General features: G+C 37.3%; 1 protein-coding gene across 1 annotated transcript in view; it reads right to left on the bottom strand.

Moving 5' to 3' along the window:
• Nucleotides 1–23,370, bottom strand: part of LOC105454756 (homeotic protein ultrabithorax) — a 96,948-nt gene that overhangs the window by 6,796 nt on the left and 66,782 nt on the right. The window contains exons 2-3 of the mRNA XM_011697621.1: nucleotides 15,263–15,671; nucleotides 3,943–4,051 (exon numbers count right to left, since the gene is read on the bottom strand). Of these exons, the coding sequence (XP_011695923.1) occupies nucleotides 15,355–15,671 (317 nt within the window). The 3' untranslated portion in view covers nucleotides 3,943–4,051; nucleotides 15,263–15,354. The remainder of the gene's footprint in view (nucleotides 1–3,942; nucleotides 4,052–15,262; nucleotides 15,672–23,370) is intronic.

Consider the following 23,370-nt stretch of genomic DNA (forward strand, 5'->3'; position numbering starts at 1 on the left):
GGGGAGGGGGGGGGACGAGAAGGAGAGAAGGAGGAGAAGGAGAAACGGGAGGAAGTATCTGAGGGCACCGGGTTACGGAGAGAGAAGCGTGAAGTAATTATATGAGGGCGGAGCACGCTAGGCTCATCTACACCTAACACATTCATATCAGTCGGCCCGAGCCAAGGAGCTGCTGAAACGTGAAGCTCGTACATCAGGATTTCGTTGCTGGGATAGTAGACTCCTCGAGGAGTATGAGCAGAATGAGTTTTCACACAGCGAAACCTATTACTGATATTCCTTCTTGTGAAATAAAAAGGTAAGAATTTTTAGCACATGGCACGCGCACAAATTCATCTTCTAACATATTATAGAAAAATGCATCGATGACACAAATAAAGGATGTGTTATAAGAATTACATGTATTATATATTACAATAAAAATTACAAAAAGACTTAAGAGAACGACACGAATTTTATAACTGAGGATAAAAAAAGCAGCGTCATTCGAAAGTCGCTTCGTCGAATCAAAAAACTTGTGAACGAAATTTCTTATAATATCTAACCACCGGCGAAAAATCATTGCACGAGATAGGAGAGAGGTGGCAAGATTAAAGAAGCAAAAGAAAGATGGCGCGAAAGGAGGAGAATAGTGTTATACATTTAAGTGAATACACCTATATAGAGGGACTTACTGGGATTCAATTACCGCAACGTCTGCAAAGCACGCTATTCCCACACCCTTAAAAGACTACCCCTCGCGTTGTGCGCGTCCCTACCTTTCCATCTCCTCAAGAACGAACAGGTGCTCTTGTGCCTGCTGTAAATTGTTCCCCCTGTAATCCAAAGTAAAGCGGTCGTTTTATCCGCGCCATGGCGAGATGGATGCCTCGCTACGTCTTTTCACGTAATAGATTGCAGCTACGCAGCTAATGCTCTCGGTTTTGATCAAAATTATGTTTTTTACCTTAAGAATACAAACCTTAATTAATTGTTAGTCAATGTTAACGACAGCTTTAAAATTAATAATTCAAAAAAATATATAAAACAAGTTTTAATAAAAGCTTCATTTCTATTTCTATTGGATAAATTTTGATATTTGATTTTCAACTTACGACTCTTGGAATTTACGTAAAATCACAATAGAGTCGCAGAAAAATAAAATTCTATTAATTAAACATATGTATCTTCAAAAGTGTTATTTCTTAAGATTTAGGTTTATCTCAGTAATACTTCGCTTTTTAATTAAATTAATTTCAGATTTATTTTTCAGCAGTTAAGTTTTGTCATTTCTCTTAGATAAATTTTAATATATTCTTTTTTATTAAACAGCACTGATTTTCGAGAGAAATGTAACTTTATGTCTCGGATTGGAGATAATAATGTTCGGTATGAAAGCACGTGTATAATGGAATCTCCAAAACGTGATTTTCGAAGAATGGCAGGAACGGGTTCACCTTTAGATTAAGGAACCAAGGATCACGAAGTTATAACTAAGGATCAGAGAATAGGAAGTGTTGCGTGAGGCCAATAGCAAACTTACGCCTAGATCGGTTATGTACCTTCGTTCGGTTCGAACATAGGTACATAATTCATCGGGCGTGCACCATTGTCGGGAGCTTCATTAATACAAATGGCGTCTGCTGAATTCTGCCCCCCAACCGCTCCCCGCTACGTGTACGGTAGTAACGAGAGCTTCCGTCTGTACATGTGGGTACGCGATTGTGTATGCTCGTGCGTGTTAGCGCACGTATATATAGGAATAGCGAACGATAGCGGCATCCACCATGCTATGCTGAACGTGTGTGCCACCCCCGGAGACGCCGAGACACGCAGGACATATTTTTGCAGTCCTTGTCGACTTTCATGAGGGAGTCTTTCCGCAATAACATATTAATATCCCCGAGCGTCGCGAGACTTATGGCTGTCCGTGGAAAGCTCAACTCCGGATCAACGCGGCGCCCGTTAAGGCGGTTCCATCCTGTACCGCGATGACGTCGCTTAACGAGTGCTTTAAGGCCGTAAAGCAAGCGTCGCACGTCCTCCACTCTCTACATCGTAATATCGTTAAGGAATTGTTAACGAAACGCGACGGAAAATGTCGCTCGCATTAAAGTAATATTTTCGTCGATGATAAAAAACGAGATAAACGGATAATATAGCTTGTTGTGTCGATTGGAAAATATATTAATGTAATGATCGATTATACTCGCGACGAATTCAATAATCGCACGTATTAATTTTTTAAATCTGATTCGTATCGCGGAAGAGTGATAGATAAGGGGATCAAGGAAAGCTGATCTGGTGCGGGATAATCTGCAGCGGCCAGGGCCGCAGACAATGAGCGTAAGACGTGTAATTAAGTTTACATCGCATTTATTTTTTTAGCAATCGTATAATCAATGTAATATTACAATAGCGTTCAAAACGCATACGTCATAGGCAGCTAATGCGGCCCTGGTCGCTGTCGGATTACATATAATCAGGATTCAGATTTGTAGACAGTTAGTATCCTAATATATTACAAAAAAAAAAGAATTTGCCACGCGGAACATTTACACAAATAACTACCACTACGCATAGGTAACGCCTACCCCTAACAGGACTATGTGCCTAATTGATAACGTATAGCACAGCAGAGCAATGAAATATTTGTTCCGAGAGATTCACAAAATAAATAACTATTAACATTACATACCTCTTAGAAATACTGTGTTTACGTATTATTCTCACATCCTCTTAGCGGCTATTCGTATACATTCATTAACTAGAATAGAGTTACTGTATAGGATAGCGCCACAGATCTCTTTAGAGCAGGGGCGTCTAGGTACTAGATAGAATACATATACATTACAATATTCGCATTTGTAATCTATCTTTTTGTCTTGCTTCTTTTAGACCGATGTTGATTGAAAAAAAGAAACGTTTTCTTTTTCTGTCTCTCTTTCTCCAAAAGAGCCTTTCCAAATTTAATTTAAAAGAGATTGTCCATCTCGAGACCGCGCACTCTTGACCGCTTTAGCAGGTACTTAAGCAGACGCACATCATAAACGTTTCTATACAATATTAACAAAATTATCGAATATCGATATATATATTTTGTACCAATCGAAAGAAGTACGTTTCCATCATTAGTCTCTCTTGCTACCGGTATACGTTTTTCAAATAATAATTCTAAGGAATAACGAAATGAGAAATAAAACAGTCTTTTTATAACAAATGAGCGAAAATTACCATTAGCAAAGCGAAAGTGGTAACAATATAAACGCACTCTCTTATTGCTTCGCAAATAATATAAAAAAAAAAAATAACAAAAACATAACATCAACAGACAAAATCGTTCTATTTTATTTCCTCACTCCTATCTTTTTCTCTCTCACTCTTTTTTTCTTTCTCTCTTTCTTGCGAGGTTGTATCGAGTGCGCATTTTTCGAGAGAAAATATATTAAGCAAAGAAAAACGAGGAGAATCGTGCTAATAGCAGTTTTGTACATTGAGTTATGAAAAAGAATCCGTGTCTCCGCTAAGCTCGTCACGAACTAATTGTTAACATCGACTCAATCTCGCCCATCGAGAGAGTTAGATGCCTTTTTTACATCTTATTTTAACCCTATAAATAGTTGTAGCCTTTTCATTACGTATTTCAGTTTTTAAGTTGCGTACAACCTAACGGCAATGCACATCGGGAGAATGTGACTCTGTTTACGGTCGATTTTTTCGCAAACGACACCCTAGATCCGCGGACGTTGGCTGATTGGCCACCCTCGATAATTCAACCCCCTATCTACATGCTACTGCACCAAAGCAGAAACTACAGGTAGAGAGACCAGAAAGGGGAACGACTACAACAGAGCTAGGCTTATATGGATGATACTGTGTACTTGGATACTGATTGGTCTGGGAGCATATCGGTCAAAGTGAGCTACGGGAGGTAGCCATGGTGGGGGAAGGTTCGTCACTCACCGGGTGCAGCATCCGATTCGCCGCAACCGATAAATTGACGATCGACAGATACGCACATCGACCATCTATTTGGCATTGCAGAGACAGCGGGGTGCAGCCTGCCACTCACCTGAAACATAAACAGAAACGACGAAGTGTTAGCTTATTCTATATGTTATCATAATTAGAACGTATCATATTTTTATTACTAAGCGATGAACCTACTTTTACAATAACAAAATACGAAAGAAACTATATCAATAAGAAATTATAATTAAATATTAATAGAAGATTAAGAATATTATTAAATTATATATAATAAATCGTTTTGTTAATTATTTATTTGTTATAATGGATCGGATTAAAACGACGTAAAACAACGTAAAATGTTGATACTTTTTGAAGCTATGAAGAAATCTTTATTTCTTTCTAGAGAACGATACCGTCATGTAAGACCAACTGTTTGAGTTTGACTTATTGTTAGGACTTTTATATATACAACGTGCTAGGGACACGATGGATTGGGCCGCGGATGCTAGTTCAGCTTCTTTTGTAATAGAATGAATGCACATGGTGCCCTGTCCGGTCACATACACGTTGAGTCTGAGTTTTAGTAGTGTTGGTATCTCGGGATATCAATAGTTCAGAGCAAAAGGGTTAGCTTAGATCTCATGGGGAATGAGAGAGATAACAGAACTTTACGTCACTGATTCCATTTTTTTCATTCTCTTGCCTTTATCACGATCAATATTATATTAGTTAAGAAAGAATTAAGACAACAAATGAACTGTAATTATATTTTAATTATATCCATTCAGAAATTTTTATTTGATTATGTAATAAACTAAAAGTTTTATAAATATAGAATTTTTTAATGCATATTACAAAAAATTATCTTCATGATATATATATATATATTATATTATAAACAATTATGAAATTTTTTCTCACTGAATTTTATTGCTTATCGTTATAAGGGAATCAATATTTATAAAATATCACTGTAACTTTGTACACAATAAACAGTTATCTAGAATTCTCTTCAAACTCGCACAACCCTTACTTGGAAATTGTTTACACACGCTTGTATCTCATTTGAGTCGGCGTTTGCTGTTCGGCCTAGAATTACTTCGCCTTTCCAGGAGTACGCGATGCCCTGAAACTGAGTCTGGCGTACATACCTAAGCGTTCTTCCCGCGCGCATTTATCAGGATTTCCGAAGGAGAAACTAGAGTTTTTAAGCCGCCATAAATTCTCATACTTAAAACTCGCAAAAACCAGAAACACGATTCTCGATATGGCTCGGCAAAACAATGTCGTGCGTTTTCTGTAATTCGCCAAGGCACTCCTATCGAGAAGTGAAAATAGTATCGATATTATAATTTTGTGAAAGTTACGCACACATGATAAATTCATGTCGACATAAAACATATATCACAGAAGTGAATTTAATCGTATTTTTTCTGTTCGAATAAATCTTAACCGATTCTCTCTCTCCTTCCACGCGATATCGGTGCGATCTATTCAATCAGATTGTAGGAAATATTCGAGAAATGAGCCGCAAAAGATAAAAAGATTGCAGCTGGCTCTATATATATATGTATACGAATACACGCACACGCGCGTGTATTTTTGTGTGGATGCGTGTCTGGAAAAGAGAAAGACAGAAGGATTAAGAAGGGGGTGCGGGAGGGAGTGGAATTGAGCACGGAGCAGTTATTATCTATCGCTCTCGTTACCACAGGTTGCTCGTAAACCGGCCGCATCAGGGGGATGGGGTGAAGTGGGATGGAGTGTAGAAGCATAGGTAGATAGGTAGATACCAGTACTCATATCGTCGTCGTCATCGTCCCGTATTCGCATAGCACCAGGGGTGAAGCCCCACTCCGAGCCATACTCATTGGTTACCCCTGCAGAATATCACGCGGAGTGCGAACGGACGGCTGTGTCTGGGGGGCTGTTTGAAAATCTCGGCTCGCCATTCTCTACGCTTGGCCGATCGTGAATGAAAATCAAGGTTGATACCCCGCCTCTCTTTTTGTGCTGTTAATTTTTAATTATATATGTAGGAACTACCTATGTTATTCTTTAGCGCAATTCTCATCTATTGATAATAAGTGAATAAATATTAGCATTTACATATGAAATGACAATTAATGTCGTATTAATTTTCTTTTTAAAATATTTTCGAATTTGTTCAAAGTTAATATTATTTAGACTACATTTAAAAATAAATATGCAGAATATATTAAAATGTGTATACAGAATTATATTAGAATATGTTACTAAAAAACTTTTGTAGTCAAATTGCTAGTGTGCTATAATCTAGATAATAGATATTATGTAATTGGTACTCTTTCCAATTATTGTTACATCTTTTATTAGAAAAATTAATTGTTCGATGTACAAATTATTCAATTATTATGATAAATAAAATATTATAATAAAAAACAGATCATTTCCATTTATCTTACGTTTGCCAGATATACCAAAGGTTACCAAAAAGATATATTAATTCGCACGCCGTGTATAGGAACCATAGCGGTACAAAATATGCGATTTCTCAAGGGCAGAACAGGTACACCTATGGATGCATACATCGTCGAAACTGTGGCTGACGGGCCGGTGGATGGCACGGAGAGGGGTTTGGATTGAGATCGAGTCAGAGTTTTTTGCCAGGACGGCGTTGAACGAACGCGAGTGCGCGAACCCCCCGCGGAGCAACAGTGCGCTCGTCCCGCGACAGGGGGCAGCACTACCATCGCACTATACCCGATATTGTGTAGCGTGTAGTTGCTACGAGCAGCCGCTGCACCAGGAACTCATAAATCTCCCGGGATATAGATGGCTCTAGTGTCGCGTGAGGTTGCAAGCTACCCCATGCAGGGTGCCGTGAAACGCCCTCCCGTCCCTATCCTATCCCCTCACCCGGCCCACTTCATCGTTCCTCTCGCTCTCTCGTCGTCGCCCATCCATTCCGTGACCGAATTACTGGAATCCCACCTTCCGGACCGAAGGTGGACTTTTCGAAACGAACGATGCTCGTTCTTCAATACTAATCAAAATGCATGGATATTTCGAACAGTACTCGGTCTCAGCGCGTTTAAAGATTCATTAGTACCAAATAAAACACCTTCATCTTTACCGGGTAAAATAGAATCACTTTTAAATGATGAATTTTATTGGGAAATGAATAAACCAGAAGTATCGGCGCGCGTAAACTAGTATTCTTCAAACACTGTTGGTTTCAGAATATTTATTTTTGCAGACATCAGCAGTTTGCAAATATGAACCACGGCCATGTTGTCAATGAGTAATCATTTAAGTAGTATAATAAAGATAAGAACAGTAAGATAATGATAAAAATACAATTGGGCAAAGCAATTTTCTAAAAGAGCATGACTTGGCTCTTTTTATGTACTTTTGTTCTTTTACCATAAAATAAATTTTATTTACTAAAATTTTATTGTAAAATAAACAATTTAAGAAAAAAGATTTGGTGAGTAGAAATAGAAGAAATAAATAAAAGAGCTTTAATTTCTTCTTTATGCCCCTGCTATGTTTACACCGCAGATATAACTGAAATGAATTTGAAGAAAAATATTGTTATATCTCTTTCTTCACGCCAATAAATCAATAAGATGATATCATTAAAGTAAATAATATATTGCTTGAGATATGATATAATGATGGCATACGCTCGTTTCATTTATAAATAAGTAATTTATTGAGAATTCTGTATTATTCGCAAGTTTATATAAAAATCTTAAATTTTTGCTATAAGGTGGAACTTAAATTCATCAGAGCCGAAATATTAATAAATGACGGAGCCTCAGAATATGCGAAAAACTAAAAGTACGTCTTTAATAACAAGAAAGAATTATGTGTTGATATAACTTCAGTGTAGGAATAAAACAAGTATATGGAGTAGCTTGGAGGAAAAAGAGAAAGATGAAAGAAGAAAAAACAGAATAAGCGGAAGATCCAGGGACCAAACAGCCAGCCAGCCAGCTAGCTAGCCAGCCAGCCAAGCCAGTTAATCAGAGAAAGAAGAGAAGGCGACACCGATGATGAATCACTCGTTAGAAATGAGTGGGAGCGAAAGAGAAAAAAAGAAAAGAAAGAGCAATAAGAAAATACCCATGCAAAAAACGCCACCACCGTCGGAACGCGCTAGAGCGAGTCGCTAACTGACTTATCTGCACATCAGAGTCTCCGACTCGTTCTTCCGATCTCGCCAGAGTAGAAAACATGAACATTTTAGATATTAACTACGATAAAATTTTAAAAAATCACTCGCTCCTGTTAAACAAAGTTGACAACAAAGTTTTTGCAATCGATATATAGAGAAAATATACGCACCTTACGTTCGAGATCTAAAATAAAGTACAGCATAGCAGGTTGTTTGATAATTTTAGAATTTGCCGAATTATTGCAATAGCGATCGGCGTGCAGCCAGTTAAATCATTGGAAACAATACGTTACAAAAAGATAACGGCCGAGAAAGGTGTAACCAATCGCAAACGAGAAAACTGAATTCTTCCCGTGGGCATGTCGGACAAATCCGAAGGGTCGACTTGCCGTCGCCGAGGAAATTGGGTTCGTCTTACGGACCTACAGAAGTGCGCAAGTAAAAGAAGTTTCAGTATCATCAAAGAATGTCTCGACGCCGCGCGTTTATACGCGCACACCGATAGGGCTTATACAGAAGTTGCGTTCGCTTGGTCATGGGTAATGGTTTTACGAGCGTCAAGGGTGATATAAAGAAAATGAAAAACACACCGGCGCTGTTGCCAGCATGCACGGAGTATAACTAACTACGTTGCTACCGTGTCCCCTCCTTTCGGCATCTACTTCTTAAGTTTGTGTACAGCGAGGGTGAAACCCGCTGCTTCGAAATACCTTCCGCTTCGCAACTTCACTTCCAATGTAAAGCACGACAATTAATCGTGCACCCTCCATATCGTCGAATCACCATGATTATATTGCCTACATTTCATTTAATATTTACAGCATTTAGCTTATAATAAATATTTTCAAATAAAATAATATTCCCGTAAAAATCTCTTTTTACCTTGCTCGTTAATTAGATTTATGTTGTTTAACTTTAGCTACAACGTTCTGTAAGTTAAATAAAAAATTATGGCCTATTCAGTCTTCTCTCAATTTGCAAGTTATACAATCCATTATGTACTCTGTAGAGTAACTAAATACATCTTTCCATGAATTTTTGGCGTTACTTGAAATAGTGCCAACACGCTTATATTCATCATAATATTGAAATAAGCTTTCAAAACTTTGCGTGGCAGTTCATTAAATTCGTTCGTGTTGGCTCGCGTATCCGTAGATTTTATATAAAGAAAGGGGAAGGTTTTATGAAAGTTGAGTAGAAGGTATGATGATGGTATGAGGTGAAAGATGCCAGCTAATTGTGATACACTCTGCGGGAAGTCGCGGCGGTGAGCGAGATGATTGTTCGGCTATATAAACTTTGGAAGAAGCGGAAGTGCGCGGAGAGCACATAACGATGCTCTCTCTTTCTCCCTCTTGCTAACTTTCCTTCTTTTTATTTTTTTCTTATATTATTATTGTATTACTTTTTTTATTTATATTCAGAACTTTTAGTTCATCACGTTCTTGCGTAATATACGTAACTTCGTCGCTTCTAAAAATGTCTTGGGTCTCTTTGTTAATAGTATATATTATGTGATGCCACTCATTTATATGATTATAAAAAAATATATGCAAGAAAGTTATCTTATAACGCAAATTAAAATAATTTCTATCGTAAGATTATAAAACATAATAAATAGAAAGATGACAAATTGAACGGATGATATTTATGATGTAAGTACGGCCAAGGAATGTATTCAAATCGCTCCACTTTTATTCTATAATCTGATCTCAAGCAGCATGCAAAATAAGCTGTCTAAAAACCGGAAATACTCGAGAAATATCCGAGTGAATAGAATGATCAAATTGATTAGCATAGGTAATTTACAACATAGATATAATGTAACATTGGCATTTGAGCATTATATAATTATCTCTTGTCAAATCAAACATGAGTTTTTCTCGACTTAAAATGAATAGACACATAATTCATTTATTCCTCCTATACAGCAAGTACAGCAGTAGCTCACGCGTGGCGTGCAATCATATCTCAATTAAAATCTACTTGATCACTAATATATTTTTTTCATAAACATATGCGACAAAATGTATTTTTGAGATTTAATATAATGACAAGAGAATATAACCAAAGAAAGATAAGACAAAATTTAATATATTTTTTCTTATTTTATTTATCATATTATTAACATCTTTTTTCAAATTTAATACGCACGCTAAAGATATAAGATAAATCATTTTATATTCGTTAAATTTTAAAACATACGATATTTTTTTGAACATATTCGCTTCGCGCAAAAGAAAAATTATATAATTAGAAACTCTAGAATAGTTGAGTCATGTGTTAGAAATAACTAACCAGGTAAAGTAAACATATGTTACATATGCCGTTGAATAAGAAAAAAAGGAAGAAAAAAATTATGGGTTTTAGGTTTTCTATTGAAAATTTTTTAGTCGGTGCACAATGTTGCCCGCTGCCTGTTTTATGAGCCGTACTCCATTGAATAAAAGTCGGAAAATATGAAGAGAAAAAACGGAGAAACTAAAAGAAAAAAGAAACGATGTCAATTCTCCGTTTTTTTTTTACCTCACATGATTCTTCTTTATATTTCTGAACTTTGAAACGTAGGGATTCTTAGAATATTTATATTGCCGCTTCTTATTGTTGTGTAAATATGATACAATAATTATAAAACGAAAAGTAGAACACTATTCACTTTTTAATGCTGATATCAAGTGAAATCATGATATCTTCTCTAGAATCCTACCTAATATCCCATATATCTATATTGTATATCCTACATGATTCTGATTGAATACTTTACGAGAATGAAAACAGTATCAGCTAATAAGGATAAATTAAATAATATAAATATTATGATATGAATTAGTAAAAATTATTATCTTATTGTTAGAATATCAACAGAAATTGCAAAATGATAATAAAGCATAATCTAAAATTATAAAACATACAATCAACAAAATATTAACGCATTCTGAAAATATGATAATGCAAATTATTTATCGTATATTTTGTTCACTGTAAATACTATAATTTATAATAGAATTCTCATTATATAATTGTAAATCTCAATAATTTTATCGTAATAAAAATGAAGATATACAATTTTGCAAAAAGCTGATAAAAAGTATTATATATTAAATAATTGTGGAATTAAAGCGTTATTTTTATCTCAATAAGAATAGAGAAACATGTTTAAATCTTTTGATGAAATCACAAAAAAGCAGTGCAATGTGCAATTGATATCTCGGAATTTTTCTAGGACGTGTGCAAGGTAGGTCAGGGTCTGATTGCAGGAAGGAAGCAGTTAGGCCCGGTTAAAGTCGTTAAGCCAAGTTTACGAGGTGTTACCGGGAGCGTAACCTGTAAATCTCAAAGGTATGAGAGAGAGAGAGAGAGAGAGAGAGAGGAAAGAGAGAGAAAGAGAGAAAACGCGTGCCAGTGGCCGCCCTTGGAAAGGCCACGGAAGGGGTAATGGATATAACCGGGATGTAAGAACCGAGGTAAGACTACTTGAGCGCTATAAACGCTTTTATGGATCGTAAAACGTCTTCCTTTACAGCCAATAAAGATCCCTGACCTACCCGTTTGGCGAGCGGGTAAGTGAACGCGCGCGCGAAGAGGCGATGGTGATCGCGCATCGATCTGTCGAAATCACGCTTTACTACGCAATAAAATCACGCGGCGTCGTACTTTATTTTCTCTTCATGGGACTGCGAATCGCGGGTTTATTGGATTATTGACCGATAGCTTCGGGAATGCATTCGCGGGGAAAATGTGAATAGCTCTGCCGACTCAGCACGGTGCGCGTTTTATACGACACCAATACCAGCATGCGCGCGCACGAGCGCGTCGCGCCGATTCGACTCACCACGCCGAGAAACAGGAAGGTCGTGAGTTACTATATAACCACGTCGATAAAAACAAACCATAAAGCGCATTACGGGCGATCATCGAACTACCGCTCAATATATCCTGCTTGGTGGGTAGAGGCAACCTCTAAATTAAGTCACGTACCGACCGAGAAGTCGGTAAGGAAGACAAAACGTTATCGACCGAGTAACGCCGATTCGTGCTGCCACCTATCAAGAGAGTGATACAAGTGCATATAAAATAAGTACCTGGCGGAGTGTTACATGGAGCAATTCAAATTTTAAACGTTATTTTTCATATCTCTTGTGTACTTTATGTATATCTACTGACAATTAATGTAGTCAATGTATAATTTTATAATTTTGTGTTATCAAACAGTAATAAATTTTTATATTAAATAATAAACCAACGCCAAAAAACAGATATCCACGCCTTAGCCACGCCCACGAACGGAAGGATGAAGCAGCCATAACTTAACCCAGAAACTATTGAAATCGATAGATGGCATTACCGTTGATATTCATAAATTTTATGTATACATATATATATATATGGATGGAATATGAAGAAAAAAAAGAACTCACAAGATTTAAAGAATATCTATTAGTTTGATTTGATAAAAAAAAGTTAAAAGTTTAGACGCAAATAAAAAAAATAATACTAATTAATTATAATTGTTACAGTCAGAAATGATCTTGATTATATCAATAACTTGCTCGTTTTTGTTTAAAAACATGTTTGCCGTGCACAATAAGGTGTGTATATTACATGTACAGATCTACATATACATATGTATATCGTATATTTACATTATAGAATCATTTTTCATTTAAAACATTTAATTCGACTATTTTTGCGATAAAATTGTCTCTTTTTGTTACACTCAAATAAAGATAAATAAAGATTAAATATTAAAAATATGTATTTTTTGACACAAACATAATAAGAACATTTACAGACTATCCTAACTTGATAAATGAATTATTGATGTTGCCGCAACCATCTCATATATTGACCATTAAAATTCTACTAAATTGCTTTTTCATGTACACTTTCTTTCTCTCTCTATCAAAATTTATATCTTCACATATATCTAAATCGACTCACAGAAGCAAATGTACGTTTCTTTTTCGGATAATGCATTCAAAATTCAGAATGATTTACTTTTACGAAATTCTTTATGTGGCAAAAACATATTTCTTTATCCGCATTTGCTTTATTTGTTAAACGTATTAATCATAAAGAATAAAAAATTAAAAAACGTACGTAATAGAAAAGTTAAAAACATAAGAAATAATAAAATATCAAATCACAACAAACAAAATAATTTTCAAATTTTAATTATCTATATTTCCGTTAAGTGGACCATTTATTACGTTTCTATGACTGTGGCAGAAATCGATAACGATTCTATTTCAAGATTACTAGTACGATTACTTTGATATGGGCGATTAAATAAGCACGATTAAATAAATATTACCGGCGGAGAGTTATTTAATCGCGTTTCAAGTGGCGTACAATTACGGTGCAATCCACGGAGTTAATCGGAGAATCGCTTCGCTGGCGTAATATTACGTGCAATCGGGACGAAATTTATGCCCGAACTTCTTCGTCGCCCGAAGATACCAAAAAAGAGATATTAAGCGCCCCAGTAGGTTCCGAAGAATAAGGAGTTTAGATCATAGCTCTCTGCCTGGCGTATTTCCTTTCTGCCGCAGACGTTTTTAAATATTTTGAGAACGTATATGTAATAAATTAGTCTGTGATTGTTTTTGTGCAGTGTTTCTACTTATATTTAACGTTTTACGTATATTATATGAAAAAAATTTAGTTAAAACAAATTCTGTCTTCTTATAATTGAAAAACTTCAAAACTACATAATCTTAAACATTTTTTTTAAATAAAAGATATTTTGCAGTCGATAAAAAATAATTGCATTTGTTAAAAAAGAAAATACGTACGCAACATAGGTAACTGAGAATCGTGTAAGCTAGTGGGAGTATTTCTAAGGCCTGTTTTTTTTAGCTCAAATAGGGGAAGAGTCATAAATGTGTCTTCCAGCAGCGACAAAGATCCTTGTAAAAGTGTAAAAAAAAACGAAGACCTTTTTTTTACAGTTGATATTGTGTTGACCGAGCAATTCAAAGGAGCATCTATTTTCCGAGAATGGATAGTTGGCCCTCGAGTAAGGGAAATATAAATTACGCAACGATTTTTTTGTAATAGAGAAGCAAAATTGAACCATTGTCCAGATCTTTTTTACCTAACTACGCTTTCTACTTTCTTTTTTATGTCATACACTTGCTTCTGGCAATCTATAATCGCTTCTAAGCGACTTTCTTTCTTTTGAATTTGTGCTTTGACATTTTACGATTTTGCGACTGGCAAGCACCCTCGATACGAAATGTCACAGCTTCGTTCTCCATACCATGATCGTTTAAAGCAACGAAACGAAAACAAATAGTGCGATAAAATTGATAAATTTTATTTGGTATAGAAAGGTAATTCGGTGATAGAAAGACAGGATAAACGCGACACAATATTTCAAGTTTTCATTCGTTCTCCCTCGGGATGCACGTTCAGCGCAAGTTAAACACACGCGAGTAGCATAACTTTGAAAATTATGAAGGCACGCTTGTACGCGGTTTATCCTCATTAAGCTCGCCGAGTAAACTTAATTTTAAAGCCGCTGCTGCTAAAAGCTCGAATCTCATTTTTAACGCCGCTTTTAACGTTCATGCGACTATCATTTTTTAATGCATAGCACATAATCCTATCCTAACTGTTGCATCAAGCGCATATGCTCGTTTGGTTAATCCACAAAAAGTGCTGGACTGCAATTTTATATTATAATACTGTCGAAAAACATACACACAAGTATCTCATTAAATAGTAAAGAGAAATATTATAACAAGATCATTGAATTATAGTTATTTGAATGTATATGTTTTTAGTAGCAAACAATTTTATAGAAATAAAACCTTTTTTGATTGATATTACTGATAATATAAACGATTATTTCGAAGGATTACTTTTTTAAGGCAGTTGAGGGAATTGCCTTCTCCCTTCTCAAAAAAGTATTAAATAATTATTTCATGAGTTTTTATAATTTTGAACTGTTTTTGAAATATAAGAGGTGGAAAAACACTTTGTAGACACCCTGTATGTATATGCAATATTGTATAGCAATATACTAAAATGCTTGTACAAAATTTATAAATCTGTTTTCAAGATATCATATTACGCTGATGATTAATCATAGCCCTCTCAGCAGGAAATCGCAGTGAAAAAAATTATCAGAAAAATCACACTTACCTTTAATACAGCTGTGTACATTGCGATGCTAGTAGAGGGTGGTGAGGATTGGCGGTAGGGTGGTCAGGGGGGCTCCGATGCAGGGCGTACCCCTAGTTTCCCCCCTCTGGTCCCCCACCGCCCCCTTGTTGTTGATGCGCAACTGCCGCCGCTGCTGCCGCCGCCTTTTGCGCCTGCGCTTGCTTTTCTTGCTCGTTTAACTCCTTGATCGCTTGAATCTCCTTCTTCAATTTCATTCGTCGATTCTGGAACCAGATCTTGATTTGCCGTTCCGTCAGGCAGAGCGCGTGTGCCATCTCGATCCGCCTCCGCCTGGTGAGATAGTGGTTCGTGTGGAATTCCTTCTCGAGCTCCAGAGTTTGGTAGCGCGTGTAAGTTTGTCGGCCGCGTCTGCGCATTCCGTTCGCCCCTGCAAACAACGAAACAAGAGTTGCGGTGGGTTCTCTTTCTATTCTTTTCTCATGCTATATCTACCCGATTCCCGTAAGAATGGCAAATAAAACAGCGATTGTGAAAATGATATTCTTCAAAAATATGTTAATTGACTCCTAGCTGTCTTAATACAGACACATCGAATCGCGCTTCGAGATGGCGCGTTGAAAGAGAATTTTATTATTTCGCTAATAGTAACACATAAACTATAATCTCGGCGTAAACGTTGTAAAAATATGCAAAATTAAAAAAAAGATCTTAAAATCATTTTCATGTAGAAATAATAAAAAAAATATACATTAGCGAAATAGTTTGATGGAAACTGAGTGTGTAGATTTTGTCTTTCCATTCCTACTGGTTATCTTGTTCTAAAACAAGTTATGTTATCTTTATGAGCTGCCACTTAAGATACTTATTAAAATAGCATTTTAACAAATTTCTGATATCCCGCAGCGCTTTAGGACTGCGAATATCAAACGCGGCGATATAAACAAGGCTCGTGCCGATAAAGGAAATGTGTAAACGGCTTAAAATAAAGCGTGGCATGAGTCGTTCCGAGAGAAAGTAAGGGAGTATACGACAGCGAATAGGTACTGTTGAACAGTCACTTGGGTACAGTAGCGGAGTAAGCCCCGACAGTGGGGGCGCAAGCTCACCTTATCGGCCATTACTGCCTCGTAAAAACCCTCCCGTTTCACCTCTGCCACCGGTATCCAACCTGAACCAACCTCTCTTCTCGGCCGTAAGCAGCCTCCTTTTACTCTATTTTTGCTCGCATACGGTGCGTGCCCAAGTGCATAAATATCCATAATATTACGACTTTCGCTCTATCGGCTTATCCTTCCGCATTCGACTTGGATCGATATATTCCAAAAGTGCAATTAACTAATGACCAAGAATGAAAAATGCATATTACCTCATTTTTATATTTTTCCAACATAACTTCTTTGAAATCTGCTGATAACTACCATCAGCCGAATAACTTACTAAAAACTTCAAATGCACATTAAAAAAGATATTCAACATGACAAAAATTTAAAGACTCACATGTCATCTTATAAAGTTTGCAGCATAGAAAAGGTATATTTTCAAAAATATCAAAGACTGTATAGCGATTTGCTTTCAAGACTAATGCATTTAACATCATGATACAAATCAAATCTAATAAACACTTCGAGTTTACACATAATCGCATTATCCTGATCTGTTATCAAAAGATACAAAATGTACAAAGTTACACGACGCCCAATTGATGTACACACAGTCACAATTCCAAACAGCCATTGTATCCATACAAAGTTTATATCAGCATGATGTTTGTTATCGCGATGTAATCAAGTGCCCCGCCGTCCAGGCTACTATCCCTCCAGGCATCTCTACCCATACTCTTTGTCACCCTGTGACACCCCCGCGATTCTCACGCCAGGTTGTCATATCGGGCTCGCGTCACGTGGAGGGGCGTGGAGTTATGGTGCTGCGTTTTTAACGGTTATTTGTCACACGGACCCCATCGAGAGTCTGGTTCCCTTCTATTGCAGAATCTTCTATCAAACCGTCCTATTATCCCTGGCAGAATCATGTTCTCTCCATGTATTCTATTGGCACGCATTCCGAAATACGAACGTGGTAGAACACGAGAGCAAAAGACTTTTTCAAACTTTATAAATAAAACTATCTTCATTAAAGCAATTTCTTGTATGTATGCAAATAAAAAATATAAAATATAAAATATTATCTATAACACTACTTGCCGTGTATATGTGCATGTATGTTCATTCTCAATAACAAGATTTTGATAGAAAATATACATTCATCTTAAATGAAAGAAAAAAGTCTAACATAAAATAGTAAAGAATAAAACATTAAAAAAATACTTTACTTTCTATGCATTTTTATTTAACTGTTATTTAATAAATAATAATAACTATTTTATATTTTTTTATGTGACAGTTTTACATCTAGATATATTTGTACAAATTTTGCAAAAATACATAATATTTGATGCAGAAATTATTTTTATTTTTTAATCATTTATTTTCGCATTTGCGTGTTTCAAATTCACGAATTACGAATCTCACTCCGCATGACGTCTTATCCATGAGATATCGTACTAAACGAAATTAGGGGATGAAATATCAAGATTACCGTTCTCCTGTGAAGTAAAAAGAGATGCGCATAGCTGTTTAACCGAAGGGGTGGATAAATTTTATGCTGAGACCCTAAAATGCTTTCATTTGGAGGAACAAAGAAAGAGGAGATCGGCAAGGGATGCCGGGAGGGATTGGCTGGTTGAACAGCAAAGTGGGAAAACCGTAGAGCACGTTTAGAAGAGCGAAAAATATTTCGGTCGTTATTCACGCCTTTCTTGAAAAATGTTTGCCCGTATATTCTAAAAAATTTCAACCTCGCGGAAACCTTCGTCCGACAAATTGTTCTTCCAAAGTCTAAGTTATAAAAAAGTTTAAAGTCGTCATGAAACATCATGAGAGAGATCATTTTTTTCTTTTACAAACTCTCAAAATCGTGTACTATTATAAAACTTTTAACTATTTATCAATATATAATTATTAATTCAGTTCATTCCAATCAATCTTCTCAGATTGTTATAAAAAAACATGCTAAAAGAAAAATGTTTAAAAAAAAAAAGAACACTATACAGGAAAGAAACTTGGAACTCGATTGAACTAAAAAAATTTCACCAAGTAATCGAATGTTTTTTTTTCGGCTCGTTGAGAACAGCTTCAAATGCGAAGGGGAATGCCGGTTGAAAGAGATCTGCCGAGTTTCGACGTATTCGACCATAAACTGAGGCAGAGAGCGACTTAACTGGTTGCCAACTCTAACAAGAACAGCCAATACGTTGATTGCTGCTGGGGATTTGCCGGTATAACTTTGCAAAACACGATGCCAAAGCTTGCCTTTAGTAACCCTCACTCCTTTTCCGTTACCCTCCCGACGTATATATACGAAGTCGAATCATACATGGGACCAATCAAATCAAAGTAAGTGAATTGGGTCCATGAAGGACTTCCTCCTGAGATATCTCTTGTAGGCTTACCCCCTCGAATTTCCGCAACGTTGGGCAGTTTTTGTACATAAGTCTGAGGATACATCAATCGTAAGGGATGTATTTCTTGTTTCTAAATTAAATAACAATTACTCCAATAAGAGTTATACGTTTCAGAGCGTTTCATGAAACAGAATCAAATTACATTTTTGAAATATAAAAAAGAAAAATTTTATAAAACAATGCGCGTGAGTGAAGTTAACACCACAACATTAAAATTCCATAGTTCTGAGAGTTCTTAGAGTTCCCGTTTCATTTTCAAGAGACAAAGATGTCTCTATACTTTATAACAATTATAATCATATCGACTGTTATTTTATTTGACAATTCATGCTCCTTTTGAGCGTAACAATATTCCGTCTCATTTGAAGCGCTATAGTCTATTCACGTATCACCAGTTTTGGTCTTCCGGTGCCATCCGGAACGCGCTCACGCTCTCGAAGAACCCTGTTTGCACGCGGCACGGGAGTACCGAGGACACTTGGTATGAGGAACGCGTAGCTACGCAGCAAGATCGTAGCTCAACGTGGGATATACCCTCCTCCAGCCTTGCCAAGGTAGGTAATCCTCTCGGGGGCGTGAGTTACTGCCTAACGTCCCTCGCGTTCTACTCTCTTCTCTCCCACCTTCTTCCATACCTCCCAGGTTCCCTCCCTACGTCCCCCATCCCTTTCACGCTCTACCAGGACCTTCGTCTCGTTTTCTGCCGGGGCATCTCCTCCTTCTCTTTACTCTTTCTCTTTCTCTCTCTCTTTCTCTCCATACTCTCTTTCTTCTCTTAAGGGCTGCTGAGAAAGCACGGGGAGAAAGTTAGCGGACGAGAAGGGAGAAGGTAAGATGTTGCTACGTGGCACAGCTGGAGCGCATTAGTCAACCGTAATTAATAAGTTATATACAACGGAGACTAACGAAGAGCGCGACGCTACACTGCCGAGACATCGTCTCTCTTTTAGGGGAGAGGAAACGCGACCTCTCGGGGTGTGACGACGGAAACCTCAGCTATCATAAATACATGCTAAAAACCTGACGGCATAAATAAACTAAGGGTTGACACTCGCAAATGAGCAACAGCAAAGACGTATATATTTCTTCTACGGCTACCAATAGAATTAGTGGTCAGATAAAACGCTTACAGAATTTAGCTGCTCGTTGTAATGTAATAAACTTAACATTTCTTACGCGCCAGTAGCCAACGAGCAAATAGTTCAAATTATAATAAAATATTTAAAAAGAAAAATACCGAAGTTGAATTTCACGAGATTATTTCAAGTAACTGTATGAAATTATAATTGATAACTTGCAATTACATAAAATTTAAAAATCACTATATACCTATGTCATTTATAAAAAATCTCATCATTTAACAAACATATAAAGAAGATATTATTTTGAAATATATATTTATATGATGGAGAAGATTTATTAATTGCCAATTATCGAGTCATATATTGCGTAAAATGGAGTAATCTTTTCCAACCCCGGGTGATTTTGGAAGGGATGATTTGGTGAACACATTCTTACGTGTAATCATGACCCAATAAAATAATGCAGAATACATTAAGAAAAATTACGCTGACAAGAATGTCAGTAGTTAATGAGACGAACTATAAGAGGCTCGAAAGGAGGAGCCATAGCCTATTTAAGAATAAGATATCAGCTTTACGTGCTAGCACTTTTGAATAACGCACATAACTATGCCGCGAGCAAGGTGGCGGCTTTACTCCCACGCACTGAAGCATTCTATTAATAAGCGAAAATAATGAAAGAGATGACCAAGACTTTCATAACACGGCACAAGTCGTTCGGTAATTTACATTAGTATATATTTTTGTATCTGTAATCATCATTAATATTTTTATGTGTATAATGATAAACAATATTTTCTAACGCTCCTACAAAATCATTCAATACAAAATTAATTATTCATGCCGCATATTATATGTAATAACAAAACAATGAACCATTTGCAATCTATAAACATATCCCGAACGCATTTTAAATCGATTTAAGCACATTGGATTATAGTTGCGATTGACATTGTCAAAATAGAACGAAGGTCGACCATCAGCCGTGTCATCATTCGTATACCTCAAAATGATACTCGTTGATTCTCTGTATTTTAATGGAGTACGTGATTCGGTACGTAGACGGAATATCATTAACGCGCTTCTGAGTTACGTGATGCGTTGTAATTCAACCATCGCCGCATCTGATGACATGGAGCGGAGACGCTGATTGGCTGACAGTCTGTCGAAGCATGCAATTAATCGCGAGCAAAAAGTGGCCGGCAGAGATCCCGACGATAATTTTGCGTGTATCCCCTCAAGAAATTTAATTAACACACACACGCGAACATAAGCCGTCCTTCTCCTTCTCTTTTTCATCTCTCGTTTCCTGACACTCAACAACGAGAACGAAATGGAGAACGGAGACATGAGGAAGAAAGATAAAGCTGAGAAGAAGCAGGAGGAGGAGAAGGAGGAGGAAGAGGAGAGAAAGGGAGGATACGAGGTGGCTTCTCCAGAACGAGCCAGCTGCTACTCGCGGTAATCGTAATAATTATGCAAAGACCGACCGAACGCAACGGTGCATCTCGAGCGAAAGGGAAGAGAAGGAGGACGCTGTGGGACGGGGCATACAAAAGGAGCAAGCCGAACTGAGATGGTGGTGGAGATGGCATGCAAAGGAGGCTCGGCATAGGTAAGCGAACCGAGCCGGTTGTAAGGCGACACCTCGCGGCTCCGTACATCTTTCTCCGTCTCCCCCGTTTCCCCTATCCGGAGGGAAAAGAAACGACGAACTTTCCCTTTCTTGTTGCTCTTCGTTTCCACGCCGAGGGTTTCCATTCCACGAAGTCCTACCCGAATCGTCATTGTTGTTTCCTCGTGCGAAAATCTCGCTGAAGCGAAACGATAGTTTACGATTTGACATATTTCCCATTGTTCAACCATGTTTATTTTGAATGCCCATCGATATTACAATGATGCTATCTTGCCAATAAATTTACGATTTTTCCTACGACGTTTTTTTACGTTCGGCTATGAGACGGATGCTTGCAAAGTATTCTCTTGAGCGTAAATAATCACCAAAGGAGGCGAGAATCCAAAAAGGACATTTCGAATACGTGAGGTGGAGAGACCAATACAGGTGAGTAACGTCGCGACACCTTCTAATGAAATGGATCGTCTGTCTTACTTACATCGCCAGGCATCTATAAACTCACACGCCTGGTAACACGCACACAAAGTCGATGCGTGTGCGTATCCGCCATTGTAAGAGGAAGGGGGGACATGGTTACCAGCGGGCAACCGACCCACGAACCATCCACATATATCTACGTCCTAAAAGGAATTCAAGAATATATTTTACATATGCTTTATTGCCTCCTTATTTCCAACTCTACGGCCATGGCCCTCGAAGAGATCGCAGTGGGTGCGTGCGGATGCGTTCAGTCTCCACGGAAAGCCGTGTGGATTAAGCCGTGCGAAGTTTCGCGAATTCTGTCGCATAACTCCGTATGTGAGTCTTTCATCTTTCCCTCGGATGCATTATTATTAGTCCGTAAACGAAGTGGCAACGATTAGAGCTAATTAGAGTCGTTTCTGCGGATGCCCGAACGCGTTTGCTTGATAAATTACAAAGAATGTCTTTTAGAGATGAAACTTTTCGAGATATCCGACGGTCTAATTATAGATCCAGAGGAACGGCAGGGAACGATGTAAATCTCCAACGTGTTCCCTTGTGGCTACGTGTCTCAGGGTAATGACTTAACTTATACGCATTAATAAGTATCGGACTAGATGATTTGATAATTTGCAAGCCGGGCTATACGGATTGCCGGCAAGCCTTTTACGTTCTTTTGCAATACGTTCCCTTTGAGAGAGCGGAGCAAGACATAGAGGGCAGGTCTCCCGTTCTTGCGATTCGACGAAGCCCCGGGGGGCCTACCGGTACGTCCAAGCGTAGCCTGAAGAGGAGGAGAGAGAGAGCCGGTTCTGACGAATAAGACGCCATCGCGCGTTTTAACCCGCAAGAAACTATGATTACCGTCCGGTTGAACTGCACTTTGAATTTGGATTTTCGGAAACGATACGTTAGATAGCATCGCAGTGCGCAATTACTAATAATTGCTACGGACAGGTTCGGAATTTCGTATAGGGAGAGCAAATTATACTTGACGCGTCGAAAAATGTGGCGCGCGCGATAATGGCGGGAACGAGGTATTGCTCGCATTTAAAGAGATCTCGTATACAAAGACACTCTTGTGCCGCCGCGTAGAAACTCATATAGTTTTGGAAGTGGACGATGATGACGTAAGGAAATAAAATATAATCACTATGACGCGAATATTTTAAGTAACGCTGGTATATTTATCTCCTTCTTATTGCATCTGCATCCCTAAGTTTCTAACAAATATTCGGTACAAAATGCAGAGTTATATATATTATATACAATATATGTGTATATAATATATGTGTACACGGAAAGAACAATTTTGCTGAATCCAGATCTGAAAATAATTTTTGTTCAATAATCAAAATAATTTTGTGCGAAAGTCAAAATGATTTCTAAAATATCAAAACGTTTTATAACAATGTTTATCAATTTT

Source organism: Wasmannia auropunctata, unplaced genomic scaffold, assembly GCF_000956235.1.
Source record: "Wasmannia auropunctata unplaced genomic scaffold, wasmannia.A_1.0 LD335976.1, whole genome shotgun sequence".
Classification (NCBI taxonomy): Eukaryota; Metazoa; Arthropoda; class Insecta; order Hymenoptera; family Formicidae; genus Wasmannia; species Wasmannia auropunctata.